The 21322-nt window shown below is 41.4% G+C and overlaps 1 protein-coding gene across 1 annotated transcript in view; it reads left to right on the top strand.

Moving 5' to 3' along the window:
- The window catches only part of MARCHF5 (membrane associated ring-CH-type finger 5), a 61007-nt gene extending 45853 nt beyond the window's left edge, over positions 1-15154 (top strand). The window contains exons 3-6 of the mRNA XM_050959695.1: positions 3540-3670; positions 8118-8301; positions 8778-8944; positions 13029-15154. Of these exons, the coding sequence (XP_050815652.1) occupies positions 3540-3670; positions 8118-8301; positions 8778-8944; positions 13029-13145 (599 nt within the window). The 3' untranslated portion in view covers positions 13146-15154. The remainder of the gene's footprint in view (positions 1-3539; positions 3671-8117; positions 8302-8777; positions 8945-13028) is intronic.
- Positions 15155-21322: the final 6168 nt, after the last annotated feature.

Here is a 21322-nt window from a genome sequence, read left to right as displayed (position 1 = left end):
CCTGGCCAAAAGGGAACAGTTTGCTTCTTGGACCTCTGATAAAGGCATTCAGCCTGAGTGGGCCTCTCTGCAGTTAATCCTGGACTACCTTCTGCATCTCAAGCTCCAAGGCCTGTCCTTTTCATCTACCAAGGTCCATTTGGCAACTATCTTGACCTTCCATCAGCTGCTTGAAGGTAGGTTGGTTTTCGCCTAGGACGTGACTGCCAGGTTCCTCAAGGGCCTCGAGCACCTCTACACTCACATCAGGAAACCTGTCTTTTCATGGGATCTGAATCTTGTGCTGTCATGGCTCACTGGGCTCCCCTTTGAGCCTCTGGCTTCCTGCTCTCTCCTTCACCTTTCCTGGAAGGTCGCATTCATGGCTGCAATAGCATCTGCCTGCCGGGTCTCTGAGATTGAGGCGCTTATCTTGGAATTGTCCTATACATCTTTTACAAAGACAAGATCCAGCTGCAGCCTTACCCAACTTTCCTGCCCAAGGTAGTCTCACAGTTTCATATGTGACTTTGGAAAAAAGATAAGTAAGTAAACATCCTGACCCATAAGTCGGAGGAGTGTATGTTGCATTCTCTAGACGTCAGAAGGGCGCTAGCCTTCTACGTTGAAAGGATCAAGCCATTCTGCAAGTCGACACAGTTGTTTGTTGCCAACAGGGTAAAAGGTCATCCACTGTCCGCTCAAAGAATTTCTTCTTGGATCACCGCTTGCATTTGCTGCTGCCACGATCAGGCAGAGGTGTCACCTCCAGCAGTTGTCATCATCCACTCAGCCAGGGCACAAGCCTCTTTGGCAGCTTTCCTAGCCCAAGTGCCTATCCAGGACATTTGTAGGGTGGCCACCTGGTCGTATATCCACATGTTCACGTCCTATTATGCACTTAGCTAGCAGGCCTGGGACAATGCTGGCTTTGGTAGAGCAGTACTGCAAGCTGCTAAACTGTGAACTCTGAGCCCACCTCCATTGATAATGCTTGTGAGTTGCCTAGAATGGAATTGACGTGAGCAAGCACTCGAAATAAAAACGCTTACCTACCTTTTATAACTGTTGTTCTTCTAGATGCGTTGCTCATGTCCATTCCATTGCTTGCCTTCCTACCCCTGTGTCAGAGTTGCTGGTAAGAAGGAACTGAGAAGTCGTAGGGTCAGTGATGCCTATATACCAGTGCATGTGCGTGGCACTCAAGGGGGCACCACAGCCGACCCAACGGATACTGCTAAGGCAAAAATCTCCGAGTGTGCATGCACATATCTAGAATGCAATAACTGTTTTTCGAGATGTTGCTTATGAACAGTAGGTAACAGTTTTTTAGATGGTGCTACTTCCCACCTCCACTTTCCTTTTATTTAGAGCTCTCCAGTTTAGACCAACATCACCTTTTAGTCATAAAAAGAGCAAAAGGAATCCCACTATAGCATACTGTAAGAGTGGTAGGTGTTGTAGCTGATCACCAATTAACATTTCTCTGAGCCATTGTTTCAGTCTTTGTGTATTACTGTGCTTTGTATTGGTATGTCATTAATCTGCTTGTTGTGCAGATTTTATTTTAAAGAGAGCCTCAAAGATATTATAAAATTGAAAGGATAATTTTGATGGAACTTTCACTTATATCTATTGAGCAATTAGGAAAATTTCATCTTGGTATGACCTGCTGCATGTAAAACCAGATTTCAAAGACTTGATTATTGGCATTCTTCATCTAGAAATTTCTAGAAGACTTTACAATATACATTGATATATTAGTGCTCCCAGTGTATTTCAATAGAATTTTTAAGAACAGAATTATTGTCTTCAAACCTCATGCAGTTACTACTGTTAAAAATATTAAACCAAAGGCAAATTGACTATGTTCAGTAGTATTTGAAGAGTAATTACAGGATAAGTAAACTTTGTTTAGTGTGTTAGAAACAGAATGATTTATTTGGGAAAGTCCTCTTACATGCTTTTAAAAATATATAAAATGTAAATTTAGTTGTAGTTAGTTTCAAACATGGTGGGTCTGAAAGCAACACCAGATATTGTCAGAAACACTTCTCCTTTCTGTCTGTGCACTATGGCCTCTTTGAGTATGTCTAGGCAGTGATAAGATCTGTGGCAGAGCCATGACAACCCCAGGTCAGCTGATTCAGGCTCAGATTGCAAGCCTATAAAATTGCAGTGTAGGTGTTCAAGCTTGGACTGGTGTCCAGGCTCTGGCACCCTCCCCCCTCATGACTTGAGACTGAATGTCTGTACTGCAGTTTTGTAGCCCTGTAGTCTGAGCCCCATGAACCCAAGTCCTCTGAGCCATGCCAGCCCACAGGCTTTTTATTGTAATGGTGGACATATGTTTAGGTTTAAGTTTCAGCTTTGTTCTGGCTCTTCTTGATATACAAACTCTTGCAGGGAGAAGAAAGTACACATGAGCACCCCCACACCTTGAACAATGCTGGGAAACAACATTGTCATCAGTCTGGAAATAGAGTTGACCATCAACAAAATGGTGAAACAGCTTATTCACACAGTGCTATCAGAGGCACAAAATAAAGGGGGGAAAAAAGGTGTTTCTCCAATCTTGGAGTCATTTCTAACAATAATAAGTACAACATTTTCCATTAGTAAGGAAATTTCAAATTGACAATGTCCTTCTAATTTTTCCTTGAGAATAGGATAAGGTTTTAGTAGGACAGTCCTCTCAAATTGAAAGAAGCAGTCTGCGATCAGTTTGAAACACTATTTAAATTATATCTACGGTAGTTTTCTTCCTCTGAAATGCAAGTAAATATTTAAAAAAAAATCCCAGTCCCCAGAAATGGCAGATATAGCTGTACAATTGGAGGGTTAGATCATTAAAAATTGTTGCTTGTGCACATACAGAAGATGTCTGCCAACTATATTAAAGCATTTCCAAGGTAACACTTTACTGGAATTATATACTTCATTTGATAATCAGATGTAACATGTTTTATCAGGTAAAGTTGTGTGTGTGTGTCTGTGTACCCATTATTGTAACCAGAGACTCTGTTAATACTATTAGAGCTATTGCCATCTTGACTGAAATTTCCTCCTCTTTTAAGAATATCTGATGTGTTTTGAGTCTGACTTTTTCACATGCTCAGGGTCTAACTGATGACCTTATTCAAGGTTGGGAAGAAATTTTTCCCCACGTCAGATTGACAGGGACTGAGGGTTTTTTAGCCTTCTGTGACATGGGGCAGGGGTCACTTGCTAGGATCATCTGGGTATCTCTCTCTAAATCAGTTCCTTTCCATTTATGGGGCCTCAGGGATTGGTGTACCTCAGTCCCTCCTGTTCTCTATCTGTGGCACAGAATAGTCTCCTTAGGGCTGTAAAACTTTGGTCTAATTCTGGTTGTTTCGCTTGCTGTGGGGGTGGCATTTAGTGGCCTGTGATATAGAAGTGGTCAGACTAGGTATTCCCTGGCCTTAAACTCTGTGACTCTAAAGTCTGCTAAATTAATCAGTTTACTAAATAATGTACAATTGTTACTTTTTTATTACAATATCCTTTTTGAAACATCCTTCTCCTTTCTATTGTAGGTCCAGTTGTTTATGTCTTGGACCTTGCAGATCGGCTGATCTCAAAATCGTGTCCATTTGCTGCAGCCGGAATTATGGTGGGCTCGATCTACTGGACGGCTGTCACCTATGGAGCTGTGACAGTGATGCAGGTTCAAATACACTTTTTTTCTTACATGTTACTACTACTGAAATAATTTTCTTAAAATTCTCTTAGGTCAAAGTCATTTTAAAAAATTCAGAGCACTGAAAAACTGAAGGATTGGATTAGGGTTAGTAACAAAACATTGAGCCTTTTGAGTTGCCTGCTCAAATCCAGTGCATGGTCAGTAGTGACTGAAAGCTGTTATTGCTGATGGCTGTTTTCCCTTTGTGAAATAAGTTTTTCTTGGCCTCAGTCTGTTTCCTACAGAAAAGGTGTCATCTATAAAATTAGTAATAATTGGAAGTCTATAAAGAGCCATTGATTGAACAGACGCAAAAACAAAACTTCGTATTTACCTATGGAATCCTTCCTCTTTACAATTGAGACATGGTGGAAAGACAGGACATCTTGGAAAATCCTGCTTTACCACTGCCTTTGTTGTACAAAGGGAACTTAAATCACTTTCCAGAGTAGAATTGCACTTTATGTAAAACAACAAACTCCTAGCATATTGAGGGGTTCCATGTTTACTTTCTCCCAGTGACTCCCAGATCAAGTGTAGTCATTAAAAGTAAAAAGCTGTTTCTTTTCTAACTGCCATTCCTGCAAACCTGCATTTTAACCATAGCAAAAATACTGGAGGGTGCTAATCTTGCCTCTGTGAGTTTTCCCACATGATCTACCCCAATTCACTGAATTGATGGAAATTTTTTGTCTAAAAATGACCTGCATTAGACAAGACCAAAAGGAGCTCTTTCATGGAACTTGCAGCCAGAAGGGACCATTATGTTCACTTTGTCTGATTCCCTACTTAATGCAGGCCAAATAATTTTGCCCAGTAACTCGTACATCAAGCCCACAATTTGTGATTGAGTAAGATTATTTCTTTTGATTTACTTCAATCTTTATTTACTAGGAGAGGATTCAGAAGTTTATGGTAGCTGCTACCAAATATATTGCACAGCATAAACATATAATTTTAAAATGAAGTTGGCAAGCTAGAGAGTCTAAGTGAGTCTTGAGTGTTTAACTAGCCATGTTAACTATTATAGTTTCTTCCTGGCCTGACCTGTTTTTTGGTAGAGTTGCTGTGCACTTTTAAAACAGTTACTGTGCTCCACCTCATGAGGACGAACAATTTTGTTGTCATTCCTGTGTATGCTTGTAAGGCCCTTTCAGGATGGAAGGTGCTATATGCATACAGTAAATCGAAGATTCAGGCCCCAATTCAGGCCCCATCATCCCCCGATAATGGCGGTTGCCTTAGATGGCGGAGAAATGGCAAAATTCCTTTTATGTTGCTGACCCTTCACCTGGCTCACATATTTTTGGCTGCTGCCATGCCTTTATGAGGCCATTGCAACTTGGATTACATTACTTAGAACTGAAACTTTATTAATAATAAAGCTGTTATTTAGTGATACAGGTACCAGCCCCTGCCTTTAGGTCTCTCTGCTGATGTATACTGAGTCTTCTTTGCCAGATATACTAATGGGCTTTTTATTAGTGACTAAACTTGGAGTTTATGAAAGTGGATTCTCAGTGCCATATCTGGATGGAGGTGGGACAACATTAGGAAAGTTTAACGTTTTCCAGCTCCTCTAGAACTGCGTGGTGAAAACTTGACAGGATTGGCAGTTTATCCCTCAATTTTTTAATTTCATTATTTTTTTTAAATAGGCACCTGGCTTGAAGGAAATAAAAATTATGGATCTATCAAAATCAGCATAGTGGTAATCCTAAGTATGCACCACTTAATATGAGCCTAATCCTTAGGAAGTTAACTAAATCCCAGGTGTTTAATCTGATCTGGCTAATTTCTTAAGATTTATTGTGGTCCTTGACTGGGAGAATGGCAGGTTGGGGGCACTATGTTTGGGAACCAGTGTGGTTTTTGTTCACTATAAGGTAAGGCAGGCTAGAATTGTATGAAGAGTGAATTCACACTCACTCCTGTTTCCTCTTCCTAGGCCCCGCTTGGTTATGGATAGTGTAACCTCTCTCCTGTTAAGTGTCAGATCCCTCTCCCTCTGTCTGAGGGCCAGAGGAGAGAAGCACTAAGGGTAAGTCTACACTTAAAACGCTGCAGCGCTTCAGTGTAGACACTACCTATGCCAACGGGAGGGATTCTCCTGTCGTCGTAGGTACTCCACCTCCCCAAGAGGTACCTACGGTAGCTGGGTCGACAGAATTCATAAGGAGTTAGATCTGTATAGCTGCGTGCCTCAGAGGTGTGGATTTTTTGCACGCCTGCGAGACATCGCTGTACCAATGCAAGTTTGTAGTGTAGACTAGGCGTAAGTTAGTTGCAGATATTAAACTACAACTGGATAGGAATCAATATGGAACAGATAGTGCTACTTCACTGGCTTGCTGGGCCAGTAAGAAATAAAGCAGGTAGGCACTTTGAAACTATTGCAGCCACAGGGGGAAGGGACATAGTGGGCCAGAAAAGAGAGAATAAGGGGCTTGAATCCTTGGGGTGGGAGAGGAAGTTGAGGAGCAGGATAAGAGTCTCCTAGTTAACTCTCAGTTGGGAGGAGGTTGGTGAGGAAGCTGAAGACAAATTCTGCATGCATTGTCTTCGCAGCTCTAAGAATTAATGTACTCATTTATTGTGCCACAGTCACTTCAGCTAATACAATCAGTATTACAGGCTGTGTTGAACGAAGCACCCTTCAACAATTTTGGAACAGTTAAGTAGACTTGCCTACTTAACTGGGGGGAAAAAAGAAAAAAAAGGGGGGGGGTCCAGAAGTGCTGTTGGGAGCTATGCTGTGGCTAGTTATCTTCACAATATTTTCTTACCCTTTTGAATGTATAGACCATTTCAAGTCTCTTTCCTGTTTAAACAAGATGAGAGCACTTAGTCTGACAGTTGACTAGGCTGGTCTTGACCCCCACCAGTTAAAATGCAGGACATTAAATACAAGTCAACTGTCCCTATTTAAGAGTGACATTTTGCTAAAAACTTTACCATGAGGCTTAAGTGTGACCTTAATTGTAGTTTTGACAGTGCAACAATAAAATCTGATTTTTTGCAGTAAGAAATTATCTTAAATAATTTGGTAATAAAATTATGAAGTCCAGCTAAAGATAAATCTTTTATTTTAGATTAGTATGTAGCATACAGAATTAAAGTATAATTGCTGTTTTTGTTGCATGATATCAGATGTTGACCTTAATTTTTAAAAAAAGCTCATTTGCATGAGAAGCTGCATGTGCAACTGGTATTGTCATGTGGGAAAACAGATTTTTTTTCTAATGATGCACAGAGAAGAATACACATTGCTAGTGTGCCCTTTCTCATGCTCTACTTCTAACCATTCAGAAAATTCAGTTATTGATTTGTATTCTTGAATCATAGCTGCTGAGCAATTTTTAATCCCAGAATTAAAATTAATCTTTCCAAAGTTGTGTGGCGTTCTGGGGATTTTAGAAAACATGCTATTGTACTATAAGGTAGCTTTAAAATATCTGAGACTTTACATTATTTATATGTAAACATAACTAGGAGTAAGTACATAGGGAAGCACATCTGCCCCTTTCTGGGTAAGAAGAAGTTAATTATGTAATGACTCACTAATGCAGGAGTAGGCAACCTATGGCACACGTGCTAAAGGCGGCACGTGAGCTGATTTTCAGCGGCACTCACGCTGCCAGGGTCCTGGCCCCCGGTCCAGGGGCATTTTAATTTAATTTTAAATGAAGCTTCTTAAACATTTTAAAAACCTTATTTACTTTACATTCAGTAATAGTTTAGTTATATATTATAGACTTGTAGAAAGAGACCTTCTAAAAATATTAAAATGTATTACTGGCATGCAAAACGTTAAATTAGAGTGAATAAATGAAGACTGGGCACAGCACTTCTGAACGGTTGCCGACTCCTGCACTAATGCAAGATGAGTCACGCAAGAACTGGAACTGGTAACTCACCAACAGCAAACTTGATAATTAGTGAAGGGCACCACATAAGAGATTTAAGCTTCAGGTAAAATTTAATAGGATTATTTTAAAGTTCAGATGCCTGGACAGTTTGATACAAACCAGTAAAAGAAGGGTCGGCAACCTTTCAGAAGTGGTGTGCTGAGTCTTCGTTTATTCACTCTAATTTAAGGTTTCATGTGTCGGTAACACATGTTAACATTTTTAGAAGGTCTCTTTCTATAAGTCTGTAATATATAACTAAACTATTGTTGTTGTATGTAAAGTAAATAAGGTTTTTAAAATATTTAAGAAGCTTCATTTACAACTAAAATGCAGAGCCCCCCTGGACTGGTGCCTAGTACCCAGGCAGTGTGAGTGCCACTGAAAATCAGCTCGTGTGCCACCTTTGGCGCACATGCCATAGGTTGCCTATCCCTGCACTAAAATCTTTCAAAACTAGACACTTAAAGTATGTTCACTACACAGTAGCCATCTGACACTAAAACTTTTTGAACATTTCACAGGTTGTAGGTCATAAAGAAGGTCTTGATGTCATGGAGAGAGCTGATCCTTTATTTCTTTTGATTGGACTTCCCACCATCCCAGTCATGCTGATACTGGGCAAGATGATTCGTTGGGAAGACTATGTGCTCAGACTGTGGCGCAAATATTCTAACAAATTGCAAATTCTGAATAGTATATTTCCAGGTAATGCAATTAAATCTAAATGAAATATGAAGTCTGTGCTCTGCCCATGCAAGGTGGGGTGTGGAGGGCAGTTTCCCTATCTTTAAATGAGATAATAATGCTCCCTTCCCTATGACCTTTTGTCTAGTTTATTTTGATTGATTATCTGATCTTAAGGGCAGGGACTGTCTCTTACTGTGTGATTGTACAGTGTCTAGCCCAATAGGGCCCCAAACTCTGTGGAGGCCTCTATGCTCTATTGTAGTGCAAATATTAAAATAAAAGAACTATACATGAAATTTTAGTGTGAGAAGCTATAAGTTGATGCCTAAAAATAATTCCTTCATTAAATAGAATACTTACTGGAGAGAGGGATGCTTTATAATAAAATTGTTAGATTGTAGAAAACTAATTACATTTGAAAGGCTAGATTCATAATGAAAACAAAGTTTTAAGTCTTCTTCAGTTTGTTAGCTGGCAATATGATTTTTCTCTAGGAATTGGATGTCCTGTTCCTCGAATTCCAGCTGAGGCCAACCCTCTAGCAGATCACGTCTCTGCTACTCGTATTCTGTGTGGAGCTCTTGTCTTTCCAACCATTGCCACCATAGTTGGCAAGCTGATGTTCAGCAGTGTTAATTCTAATTTACAAAGGACAATCCTGGTAAGATGATTTAAGAAGATTGTTTTTCAGAAATGGCAATAATAATGGTATAAGGAGTTGTAGTAAATATTCTGTGTGAGCAGAAGGTAAAAGGAACATACATGGAAATAGAATTTAGAATGGTATTTGACTGATGTGCTTTTTCATAGGAGAGTATTTTCAAGATACCTTGTCTGGACTTCTCAAACTGTTGGTCGGGACCCAAAAGTGGGTCGAGACCCCGTTTTATGGGTTCGCCAGAGCTGGTGTTAGACTTGCTAGGGCTGAAGCTGAAGCCTGAGCTCCACTGCCCAGGGCTGAAGCCGAAACGCAGGGACTTCAGCCCTGGGTGGTGGGGCTCAGGTTACAGGGCTCCCACCTGGGGTTGGAGCCCTTGGGCTTCAGCTTTGGTCCCCCCCCCCCCACGGAACAGTGGGGCTTTGGCTTAAAGCCCTCCTGCCCTGGGCGGTGGGCTCAGGTTTTGTGTCGCCCCCCCCCCCTCACCTGGGGCATCGGGGCTCAGGCTTCGGGTCCCTCCCTTCTGGCATTATGTTGACAGAAGGGGATCGCGGTGTGATGAAGTTTGAGAACCCCTGGTCTATACAGTGGGCAGGAATCACCAATGTAATTTAATTTTAAAATGGTAAATTAATCTCGATCCAGAATCCTAGACAGGACTTAAGCAGACAAACCAAAAAACCTACAAGTCAAAGATCTAAACAAAGTAACCAGAGGGCGATGTGGGAGATGATAGGGAGTGGACCCACCAGTGATTTCCAGGGGAAAGGCACTGGTGAAGGACCCAGTGTGTAGGGTCTGTTCACAGGAATGTGTGTCTTTCTATTTGTTTTCTGAATAATAAGTCTATAAATTGTCCAGACACCAAAGCAGGAAGAGTCCAAGAGAGAAAAAAATATCTTCCCCCACCTAAAGCCTGCTGACTGCTGCTAGGGGAGGGAGACCAGGGAAGCTGAGGGATCCTCCCTCATGAATAACTCAGGTGTCTACTGCTTCTGCTCATGACCTCCCTAAAAGCAGCTGTGAATGAGACTGATATGCTTGTCTGTTTCACTGGTTCCTCTGCCACACCAGCAACTTCCTTTCTCACTACCAACAGTAAAGTCACTTCAAAGCCTTGTGAATGTTTGTGCTGCTACTTTGGTTTGGGAAAGCTATGACCAACAGCAGCAGAGCCACTAGAACAGACTAAGACTTTATCTACACAGGGGGTTTAGCTTGCACTGAGTTGACATGCGCAATTTGTTGTACTGTATCTGTGCCATACTAATAATGTGCACATGGCTGTGCCCTCTTTCAGTTTGTATCATTGTGCACCCGTGGCAGTTAATTGCTGTGTAGCGAGTGCGTGGCATACTGTGGTCCTGTGTTTTTGCTGCTGAACAGTGTCCATTCTGGGATTTGTCTCACTGCACATTGTGGGATGCATAGCAGAAATCAGGTGGAAGCCAGTAAAATTCTGGGGCTTTGTCTCTTTGTGGGTGGGCTAGTGCCATTTTCAAATTGCTGTTGGCCGTCATGGACCTAGCAATGCTCTGTGCCACAATGCTGACAACCACAAATACACAGAGGGTGCTTAGGCTTTATTTTGAGCTCTTGAAGCCAGGTGGACTTCACCAGCCACACCACTGAGCAGATGATGGGACAACAGTAGCTTCAGCAGCGGTAGAGGAAGAGGAGAGGACACTGAACAACTGCTACTACATGAGCTGTCTCTGGAGCAGCTTCACACAGTGCAGCACCATTGCTGGGCTGGGGAAACAGCATCAATCAGTGGGAAAGGATTGTTCTGCAGATCTGGGATGACCAGGAGTGGTGAGAGAATTTCAGGATAGTGAAGACAATCTCCAGAGCTGCAGCAACACTGTACCAACATACAGTGCCTTGTACCCATGGAGAAGCCGGTCGCCATTGCCATCTGTAAGCTGGTCACCTCTAAAGGTTGTTTGTCCATAGCCAACCCAATTTGGTGTAGAGAGTGACTGTTGGGGCTATTGTCATGTAGGTATTTGATGCCATGCGTAAGGTACTGTTGCACCAGGTTATAAACATTGGTAATACTCAGGAGATTAATGGCTTTTCACACATGGGGTTCCCAACTATATTGGGGCAGTTCACAGAATCCATGTGCCTATCATTTGCTCCCTGCACCAGGCCTTAGCGTTTATAAACTGAAAGGGTATTGCTCCATGGTGCACCAAGGGCTGGTTGACTACCATGTCAGGTTTACAGTAATAAATGCAGGATGGTCTGGAAAGGTCCACGATGCTGGGATCTTTCAGAACTCAGCTATGCTTACCTTAAGGAATAAGAGATGTGTGCCCCCACTATGGACATTATCCTGGGAGATCGGGCATATCTGCTTCCTTGGTCAATGAAGGCATTCACTGGCCTCTAGGATAGAAGGAAAGAACTGTTTTACTATCCCCTCAAGTTACGGAATGACAGTGGAGCATGCGTCTGAAAGGAAAATGGTGCTGTTTATGGGCTAGGTTGGAAGATGCAAGAAAAACCTTGCCCAAGAAGATAGCTGCATATTGTATTTTGCACAGTATTTCTGAGAGTAAGGGAGAAAGCCTTAATGGCTGGTGGGAGGCTGAGGTGCAGAGACTTGCTCAACTTTTTGAACAAGGTATACTCTAGAATATGGAAACAGCGAGGGTTGCCTACTGCTCTTACTTTGAGTCTCATGCCTGACAACGTGCACCTGTACATCTAGCAGTTAGCCTGGGCAGGAGTGAGCACAATGGACACTGAGAATTGCAGCCTCTTTGATGGGTGATAGAAGTGGCATGTTGTGGAACTCCTTATTGTATCTTGTGTGTGCACCTTTATACTTAAGACATGCAAAATTTTTGTTTTTTCTGTGTACTATGCATTGTGGATGCTCTATGAATGAATTTTTAATGGGTTGTATTATTAAACAACTTGTTACATAGCAACCATAAATAAAACTTTAATTAAAACAACAATGAAACAGATCTTTAAAGCAGTGGTCTCCAAACTTTTGAGGGTCATGGACCCCCCCCCTTACTCTTGTCCCACTGCTCTCCCCCCAGAGCTGGGGCTGGGAGCAAGGCTACAGCTGGGTAGGAGAGGGGAAATGTGGACAGGGTAAGAGGGCCGAGGCTGGAGCTGGGTCTGGGGCCCAGAGTGGGGCCTGGGATGGAGCAGGAGTCGCAGCTGGGCTGCAGTGGAGGCAACAGCTGGGCCCGAGGCTGGATGCAGCTCTGCTCCCTGCCCTCACCCTTGGCCCTGGCCCCGTGCCAGTTTTTAAAGGTGTGTGTGTGTGTGTGTGTGTGTGTTGGGGGGGGGGCGGTATCCAGTCAATTTGACCCTAGAGCAGTGGAGAGCACTCAGATAAAGAGACATCTCCATAAGAGACACCTGCAAAGGAGTGCGAGATTGTCAAAGCAGTGCACGGCCCTAACTCAATTCACATTGAACTCAGTATGGTTTGAAAGAGGACTCCAAGGTTTGCATTAAATGCAAAGTTAGTGCGCTCTAATGAATTGCGTCTTATGTATGCATGCCTTTCACACCAGACTAACTCGAGTTAGTGTGGACTAGACCTAGAGAAGACCACTTGGGATCTGTTCATGTGTTTGAAGGGTTTTCACAACCATGAGGACTAAAGACATATATTTAATGAAAACTTAACTTAAAGTTTTACAGAAATTGATGGGTTTTGATCCTTTCTGTATTTGCCAGAGGAAGTTCCCTAATTACCTCTAGCAAGTGGATATTTCAAGTTCTGATTAGCTTTTAGTGGGGCTATTAATTAGTGTGTTATATATTATATATTCTGGGAAAATGTCTCATTTTTGTTATTTAATGTGATGGGTTTTCATTTTTTGTCAAAACTCATAAGGGAATAAAAGCTTCCAAAATGATTTGTAAACCCAGCATGTAATCCTTTTATGTAACATGAACATCTGTAGTACTCTATTGTGACAGAAAATTTGCCTCAAATATTCATTTGTAATTGCCCTAATTTCAAAAGAAATACTTCTTGATAAGAAAACTGTGAGAAGATGTGATACTGAACTTCTTCTGTAAGTCTTAAAAATGTCTCTCTTTATTTCAGGGTGGAATTGCATTTGTTGCTATAAAAGGAGCTTTTAAAGTTTACTTCAAACAACAGCAATATTTACGTCAAGCTCACCGCAAAATTTTAAATTACCCTGAGCAAGAAGGAGCATAAGGCTGTGATCTCCAGCTGTCATACAATCTCATCTACCAGATTCTCTTGTTGTATAGATTCCATCGTTATTGCACAGTAGTGGAGAATTGTGATAAGTTGCTGCTCCTATTTTTTCTTCAAATATAATAAAGCACTTTCTTGTGACAGGGTAAATCTGCTCAGTAATTACTGAACCTAAGAATGATTTGTTTTCATTTTTGTGTATTTCCTTTATGACAGGCAGGCATCTGAATCCTACCACGTATGCTGAATTTAAAAAAGGGGAAAATGAAATTGTGCTGTTACTCATCAATGCACAGACTGTATCCAAATCCCATTTTTGTACGTTTAATAAAGTATCTGCACAATATTTGCATACATAGACCATCCAATTAATCACTAAGGATACCATGGAGGGATTTTTTTTAAAGAAATTTCATTTGAGTAGCTTATTGCCAAGGAGAAATTTTTCTCGGATTTTATCCATAAGAATTCCTTTGTTCACAGCTGACGCTCTGAAATAGATATAAAACAGGAGCCCTAAAATGTATACAAAACATTGGATAGATAGACAAGCAGAAGACTGATCCTTTTCTAAAGGGTCCACATAAGCCAACTTTGACTACCTAGAGTATGAGCTAGTACATGACTTCCAGCTAATTTTGCTACTGTCTAATTATATTGTCTGCAGTGTCTCATATTGCTATGTCATGACTCCTTTGCTGTCTTGTAATTATTATTATTCCATCCACCTCTAGAGAAATTACTTGGGAAAGTGAATTTCAATCACTTACTTTTTATAATTAGCACAGCTGTTTAGTAATACGAGATTGTATTTTGAGAGTTCCTTTGTGATTATGGAATTAACTACTCAAATAGTAGCAGAGGCTAGAGAGCATTGGACAATGAGCAGGTAACTTGATTCTTGTCTGTCAGTGTGCAGACTAAAAATTAAGCTTTATCCAATAAATTAAGATAATTTAATAATGAAAACAGTAAAAGCCTATTGTAAAAATGCAGATTTTAGTGATATGTCAAAAGGGGAGACACTAGCACTTAAATCAGTAATTTTACTTGTTCATAAATCCACATTTTTCAATGGAAATTAGCAATTACTATACCAATGTTAGACAATTCTGAGTCCTGTTTGACAAACAATGTGGCCATTTGATATTAATGCAAGACTTAGCCTGGATTTACAGTAATTGCCGTTCCCAGTGCATAACAATTGAATAGTTTTTTTTAAAGTTCTCATTCTTAAAGTTGTTTCCTATTTTTTTTTTTATTCTTGATAGTATGTCAAATGCATGAAGAAGGGTAAGCATTCCCCATAGTGAAGTATTGGTAAGTAAATGTTGCTTTTTACCACAAATGAAGCAACTATAGAGTGGACTTCATGTCTGATTGCAATAATGTATGTTAGTGACACTTAAAAATATGGTACCTTTTTATGTTACCTTAAATATTGAGAATGTAATATTTTAGAAATGTATGAAAAGTATATACAATGGCCAACTAGTATTCAGAAACTATAGTTGTTGAAAATTATACATGTAAGCTGATGATTTGAGAATCTTGCTAAAATCTCATAAGTCTGCTGATTTTGTTGGTCTCAAAGATTGGTCTGACTTTTTTATATATTTATGTACACAGCAGCAGCCTCTGACTTTCTGTAATATAAGTTTTCGAACAATAATGCATATTTCTTGCAGAATTCCTCTGCAAGGAGAAGGCTTTTCAGTGGTCTTCACTGTATAGATTTCCAAACACTTTATAACTGTTTGTTTGTTTTTTAAAGTCTCATGCAGAATTTAATAGTGCAAATTATTTGTTTTAACATTTTGTTCTGTAGGAAAGCTAACTGTCTTCTTTGAAAACTGAACCTGTTGTACATCAGATGATTATATAAGGAGTATAAAATGATTTAAACTTAATGGGAGAGCTATTACTTTTGTTGCTGTACTGTAAAATCTTGTTTTTAGTATTAATTATAACCACATGGATTAGGTTGAATAAATATTTTTACATTCTTTAGGTGTATTTTGTCCATTGAACAAATAGTGCCAAAGCCTATGACAGAAGTAGGTTTTAAAATTGATAACTATTGAATCAAAAAGTAGTATACCATTTTTTTTTAAATCAACATCTCATGGTTAACCTTTTGATTTTTTTATAAGAAGTTCTGTTTTCTAGGGTGGTGGAGACCTAACGCTCCATTTAGTTTGTGATTGAACTTTAAGCATTACTCTCTCTCATTAATCGGTTATCAATAAATGATGAAGAGTGCATCATCTGAAATCTGCCTATTTTTTATTAAATCAAAGCCATTACTATGATTTGAAGGACTTAGTCTAACACTGATTTGGGATTGGGCAGGACTGGATGGCTCTGGATTGGTAGTTCAGTACAAAATATACCTGGAAAATACACAGGAGGATAGTGTGTGAAGATCTGAAACCAGTACAAGCTAGTGATCCATATGCATCCCACTACTTTCAGAGCAAGGAGAACTGGCCTACACTATTCCATCACATAATCTGTATCTTGGTTTGTCTTTGCCCTCCATAACAAACATTTAGGTGCTGCTTTTTTCTGGAGACTGGTTCAGTGATTTGCAAGCAGAATGTGTGTCTGTCTTCTACATCTTAAGCCTCATCGTTATTGAGAGTGGGACCTTTCTGTCCTCTTCATTCCTATTTTTGGTTTGAAGAGGTTTGTGCCAACACTCTTGCTGTGCTAACTTGCTTTTCTGAGTTTGTGTTAGGGAGTCTGCCTATCTCAGTATATCCTTGTAGCTTGGAGTCATATCTCAAAAGGCAGCTGAAGGTCAGTCCTACATCTTTGTTGCCCCTGCCCATCTTTTCACCTTTTGAGTTCTGATTATCACAGCACTTTCCAGCCATGTACCCAGCAGGGAAACAATGGTTATGTCTGCACTGCAATTTGGAGGTGTGATGCTGGTGCTGTTAGACAGACTCATGCTTGCTCAGCTCGAGCTAGTGGGTTAAAAATAGCAGTGTGGATGTTGTGGCACTGGCAGCAGCTTGGGCTAGACACCTGAGCTTGGACCCAGGTGGCCAGCCTGAGCCAATGCCAGATGTGCAGTGTTCACACTGCTATTTTCAGTGTGTTAGCGCAAGCTGAACTAGCATGAGTTTGTCTACCCAAACTGAGCATCACACCTCTCAACTTCAGTGTAGACATAACCTAAATTCAGGAAATTAAGTTATGCTTAACTTAAATGTCCATATGTGCTTAAGTGCTGTGTAGGGATGCTTTTTTGAATTGAGGCCCTGGTAGGCAAGGACAACAGCAGAAAGTTGGAGGATCCCTTTCCCCTCTATAAATTGTTTCATACTGACCGTAACTCTTGGGAAAGCTTTCTGAAGCTGAAGATTCTTGCACTTTGGTTTAATTAGAAAATATTACTATTAGGGCATTTTATCCTCGGAGCTGAAAATGCACCTTGAGCATTGGTTCTCTGCTTGCATAGCTATTAAATTGATGTAGATAACAAGGAAGGAGCATATAATTATCAGCTAGGTCATGGTCTGGCTAATGACAAAGTCAATATACCTTTTTGGTCCCTGTATTGGATATCTTTCAGATATGACAAACAATGAGCGCTTATTTTCTTCTAGCAGGTCACTAAGGGTGGAAATTCAGAGAGCCAGGCAGGTTCCAGAGCTGCCCTTTTGGCTGCTTTCAGTTACACTGAACTTATAGCCTGTTTTGTGGGAGCTCCCATCCTGGATTGTAGTCTTCTTAGGATACATTTCTGAATGATGACTCCTTGTCTCTTTAGCTTAGTGGACACTTTAAGATGGGCAACTTATGCAAAAAGAATTGACTGAAGCCAAAGAGTTGCTGCAGTTCCTACTATCAGAGGTTCTTTGGATGAGCTATAATGCTAAAGCTTCCACCTGTCATTTGCAGGTCAATATATACATTTATACCTATATAATGATCTTTTGGTTCTAAAGGTCATAGCAAAGAGCAGAAGGCATTTGATTTATACACTCTTCTAGATGATTAGGAAGTCTGAATCACTTACAGGTGGATCCCCCCTCCCGTCCCGCCCGCCCTCCCCCCACCCCCAAAAAAAAAAAAGAGTGTGCCAGAAAATAACACAGGAGAAAGTTGAAGGTATGTAACTACTTGTGGAAAATAAGCAGCTAGTCTCTGCCTGATGTGTTGAACACATAGCTCTGTTTTTTTACTGAATTTTCAGTAGAACTGAAACGCATTATTTTGTACTGCTATCTTCAATAAAAGTTAATTTTCTCTTACTACAAGACATTTTGAATATTGGTATAAACAGCTATAAATATAAACAGAATGACTAATAGAGAGAATATTGAAAAACTATACATAGGAAACCACTAACATGAATTGCTTTTGCTTACATATTTCTGCAGAGGATGTTCATTTTAGTATTTTGTAAAAGCTGGTGTAGTGCACCCCTTGTGTGGTCAGATGTGGCAGCACAGGTGAGCCCAGCCTTGATTTCCCCTCTGCCCTTGTAAAAACAATCTAAGCAGGCCTTTTGATATTAAAGAGTACCCATTCCAGAGGGTTTTGTTTATTAACCGAAAAGGCCAAAACAAACAAAACCAGTATCAGAGTCCTAGCGGGCATCACATGATGCTGGCTTTTTCCACCTCATTTCCAACTGATAAAGACAGCTAAAAATTACACATTTCCCCCAATATTACTTCTACAAGAACAGGGGAGGTGAGTCAGTTGGACTATTTCTATTAGAAATATGGTCCAGCCCCTGAGAAAGTTTGAGAATCTATAGCCTATCAATGTCTATTGGTCAGTTTAAGGTAGTTTGTATGGTCTGAACATTTCATTGCTTCTGCCCCCATTCAGTACCTTTAGCTGAAAGGAATTATTTTTGCTCATGCCGTACCAACTAAAAGAACAGTAGAAAAATTCAATTTTAGAAGCACCAAGAAATAACAGAAATTGCTTGAGAATGCCCCAGCACAGCAGCACCTGTTATACGTTTCCTGTAGGCATGTCATTTAAAGCTGGCAGAGTAAGCCAGGGAAAACAATATGCCTCTCCATGTAGTGGGCCTCCACACAAAGCATTTATGCTTATAATTTTTTTTTTAAATCAAACCCCATTACTGGTCTTACAGTTTCCCAGTGCCTCACAGTGACACTTATAGACGGTGGAATCCATACAAAAACCAGACAGTATATTTTCTCTTTTTTAGATACCATTCCATCTCAGCACTGTTCTGATCTTTGACTCCACCTAAGAGGTGTGCACAGGGGAACAAAGAAGCAGGGGGGGTGCAAAGGCAGCTTTAGACTTAAGGCCATCTGTGCACTGCTCTAGGACCTTACTGTAAGTTAGAGAGACACGGGCTGCTATTTGTCAGTGTCCCCCTAACACACAGTAGCCAAGATTTGCTAGCATGTAGTGAGGCCCTACTCATGCTCCCCATTCTAGAAACGGGGAAGTGGACTGGTGTGGGAGCTAGTACTCCACTTCCATCCCACTGGAAAAAACTCCCCTGGCCAACCATGCCAGCTTTAGAGTCACTTTGCACTGGGATCCCATCCCCTGCACAACTGAAAAGAAGCATCAATGTGTCTTTCAACAAAAATGAAATGAAATACAGTGAAACCCTGCTATAATGTGACGTTTGGGGTCCAAAAACTTCCATCATGCTAAATGAGGGATTGCGGTATAACAGGGTTTCAAATGAATCAGTTTGTCAATAGTCCCCAAAGCGATGCATTGATGTGCGCTGCCTAGTGCCCAGCAGGGGAGAGGAGCCGTGGCCCCCCTCCTACTGGGGGCAGAGAACTCTGGGGCTCTGGGCGCCGGTGCACTCTGTCCCTGGCAGGTGTGGGGCCGCAGCTTCTCTCTGGCTTCAGGAGGAGCCATGGCTCCCCACCTGCTGGGGACAGAGAAATCCAAGATTGCAGGCGCTGGTACCCTCTGTCCCCAGCAGGTGCGGGGCCGCAGCTTCAAGAGGAGCCAGAGTCCCCCGCCTGCCGGGGACAAAGAGGACCAGCACCTGCAGCCCCGGAGAAGCTGGAGAGAAGCCGCGGCTCCACGCCTGCTGGGGACAGAGAGCACTGGAGCCCGCAGCCTCGGAGTTCTCTGTCCCCAGCTGGCAGGGAGCCACGCCTCCTCTTGAAGCTGGAGAGAAGCCATGGCCCCGCGCCTGCCAGGGACAGAGAGTATCGGTGCCCGCAGCCCCGGAAAGAAGCTGCAGCCCGAGCCTGCTGGGGACAGAGAGTACCAGTGCCCGCAGCCTCGGCATTCTCTGTCCCCAGCAGGCGCAGGCCTGCAGCTTCTCTCCCCTGCCATGGTGTTGGGGACCACTGGTACTCTACAGTACTGTGAAAACATTATCTAAGTTGTATCTGCCTTAAGGGGGAGCCAACCTATGATCGCGTTATATGCGATGTCGTGTTATAGCGGGGTTTCACTGTATTATTAATCAGGGTGCCAACTGTCCTCAGCAATACTATAGAGAGAAGCCTCCATAGACTTCCTTTCCATTAGTGATGCTGGGTTAAGATCTATAGCTTGAGACTGGTTTATATATTGGTAGTGACCTGTGTCCACCTCGCAGCATTCAGCTTTTTGGATGAATTTCATATTCCTACTTGGACCCACTTTAATATGCAAGGTTATCACATTTCTTTTCATTTCAATTTACATACCTTAGTCCTTCTGAACAAATTAAGGGTGAAGGGTTCATTCCACTTCAGTTATCTGTGGTGTGTGTCTGATGTGTGTGGCAGGAGAGAGATTACCGGTTAGGTTCACTCCTTCTAGGGCACCTGGCATTGGCCACTGTTGGTAAACAGGATACTGGGCTGGATGGACCTTTGGTCTGAGCGAGTAGGGCCATTCTTATGTTCAGACCAAAATAAAGCAAGTTATTGTTTGTCAACCAGAAGTGGAATGGAGCTGTTCCACCACCAGTTTGGGCTGTTTTAAATACTAAGACTAACATTACATTAATATATCTGATTTATAAAATGGCATTTGGTTACCTCACATCCACAAACAGGTAGCATTTGCTATCATGATTCACAACACAGATTGTGGGTAAAATTTTCGAGAGCGTAGTAACCCAGGCTCCTGAGTCTTAATGCCTTTTAATTAGTTAGACTCCTGAGTGCCTCCGTCTCTTTTGAAAATGGGACTTAACCACTTCTGAAAATTTTACTTTATGCTGAATTCACAAATGCCTATTTAGGAACATGCTGATGTCATGAAACATTAAAAGTCCAACTTGCTTTTGATCTGATTGGTTTTTTTTCTTGTGAGTTGACTTCTCTTAAAGCAATACACATCCTCAAGCAAAGAGAAGCTACTCTTCTCAGAGGCTGGGCAAGCACAAATGCAGATGATGCTCTATGACTACATTTATTGTCTAATCAGAACAAAAATGTACATGTACTTCTACTGTAATTGGAATTCTGGAGACAGTATCTGGCTTGGTAGATGCATACACATTACTATGCAGCAGACACTTCCTTATACATCTCTCTGGATGAGAAGAAAGTTTCTGCTGCAGTTGCTTCTTGGAAAGGAAGTTATGGGATAACAGCCTTTGCTGAACATGAGGAAATAATTTTTCAGGATCATCTCAGACTTTCAGTGGTAGGACAATGCACCATCATGTAGGGAAGATGAGTTTAAGGCTCAGCCCTCGACCCCAAACTCCCTGGCCAGCAAGAGCTGACAGTACTACAACTAAGTCATATTCAGCATGACATGGCTTATTTGAAGGTGGGAGTGCTGAGAAAGGAAAGGCAAGTGCTGAGATAAATTTAATTCAAATGTGCATTGTCCTTAGAATGACCAGAACTTTCCTTTCTGCTTAAACATTTTCTTTTAAAGAATGGAGGACATGGTTATGGTTTTGCTTTTCTCAGAGTTGGGATTGAGCCAAGAAAAGAATCTTAACTGCACGTTGCCCAGAGGATTCAGGGGGCCTGGGGCAAAGCAATTTTGGGGGCCCCTTCCATAAAAAAAGTTGTAATACTATATTCTTGTGGAGGCCCCTGTGGGGCCTGGGGCAAATTGCCCCACTTGCCCCCCCCCCGGACAGCCCTGCTTAATTGTAGGGTCCCTAGCCACAGAATCAACAAACATATAAAAGAAAAATACAAGATTCTTCTTAATAAATTAGACAAAAGGAAATCTCAAGTGAG

The sequence above is a fragment of the Gopherus flavomarginatus genome, chromosome 6, assembly GCF_025201925.1.
Source record: "Gopherus flavomarginatus isolate rGopFla2 chromosome 6, rGopFla2.mat.asm, whole genome shotgun sequence".
NCBI lineage: Eukaryota > Metazoa > Chordata > Testudines > Testudinidae > Gopherus > Gopherus flavomarginatus.
The sequence above is the reverse complement of the archived record's forward strand: the minus strand, read 5'-3'. Positions and strand labels throughout refer to the sequence as shown.